At 60.6% G+C, this 860-nt stretch overlaps 1 protein-coding gene across 1 annotated transcript; it reads right to left on the bottom strand.

The window, feature by feature from the left end:
- Positions 1-160: 160 nt before the first annotated feature.
- On the bottom strand, positions 161-805 carry LOC107184324 (sialic acid-binding Ig-like lectin 14; the record flags this gene model as incomplete). Its single annotated transcript, XM_015568863.1, has 2 exons — positions 431-805; positions 161-208 (listed from the first exon to the last, which is right to left on the bottom strand). Coding segments are annotated over exons 1-2 (406 nt in total), but the record flags the coding sequence as incomplete, so codon positions are not given.
- Positions 806-860: the final 55 nt, after the last annotated feature.

Raw genomic sequence — 860 nt, 5'->3', positions numbered from 1 at the left:
CACAGATGCCGGCACCCACCCACCAGAGGTGAGGGACTCTGGTGATGACTTTCATCCCTGCCATTCCCATGTCTCATCCCATTCAAACTCCCACTCCTCCCTCTGCCCCACCAGGGCCCGGGGGCAGGTTCCCGCCCAGAGAGGAGGGGTTCTTTCCTACCTGTGTCATTCCTGAAGGAGAGGCCTATGGTGAGGTTCCCTGGGGCATCTGGGAGAGAAAGACAGGGCCCCCCCTTCAGATGGATGTCACCCCAATCCCAAGGAGGGGCAGTGGGAACACTCCCCACCTACACGCAGATCCATGTCCGGGTGTTCTCAGGTTAGCTCAGCCTCCTGCACACACACACACACACACACACACACACACACACACACACACACTGGCCAGTGCCATTACCAACACAGATCCAGCCCCCCCTCCAACACTCACAGGAGACATTGAGCTGGATGGTTCTCTGTGTGGTCAACTGAGGCCATTCCCGTTTCACCTGACAGGTGAGGCTGGTGCCATGGTCCCAGGGCCTCGGGGTGAAGGTGAGCACCGAGGAGGAGGAGCGGAGGGTCTGGGGGTTCAGCGAGCCCACAGCGGCTCCCACCCAGGAGAAGGTGAAATGCTGTTCCCTTTCACAGGCCCCTGGCAGGCTGCAAGCTAGCTGTGTTCGGCGGCCAGACACCAGTGGCTCCAGAATCTGGATGTGGGGTTTGTCTGTCAGGAAGGAAGAGGAGAGAGGGAGGTGCCAGGGCCTCAGGGGCTGGGGACACAAAGTGTGATCCTGAGTGGGACCCATGTCTCAGGGACCCAGAGCTCCCCAGGTCCTGTGATCTTTCCACCACCCAGGGCCCAAGGCCTGGACAGGGAG

This window comes from Myotis davidii, unplaced genomic scaffold, assembly GCF_000327345.1.
Source record: "Myotis davidii unplaced genomic scaffold, ASM32734v1 Scaffold14605, whole genome shotgun sequence".
NCBI lineage: Eukaryota > Metazoa > Chordata > Mammalia > Chiroptera > Vespertilionidae > Myotis > Myotis davidii.
This window is presented reverse-complemented; position numbering and strand designations above follow the sequence as displayed.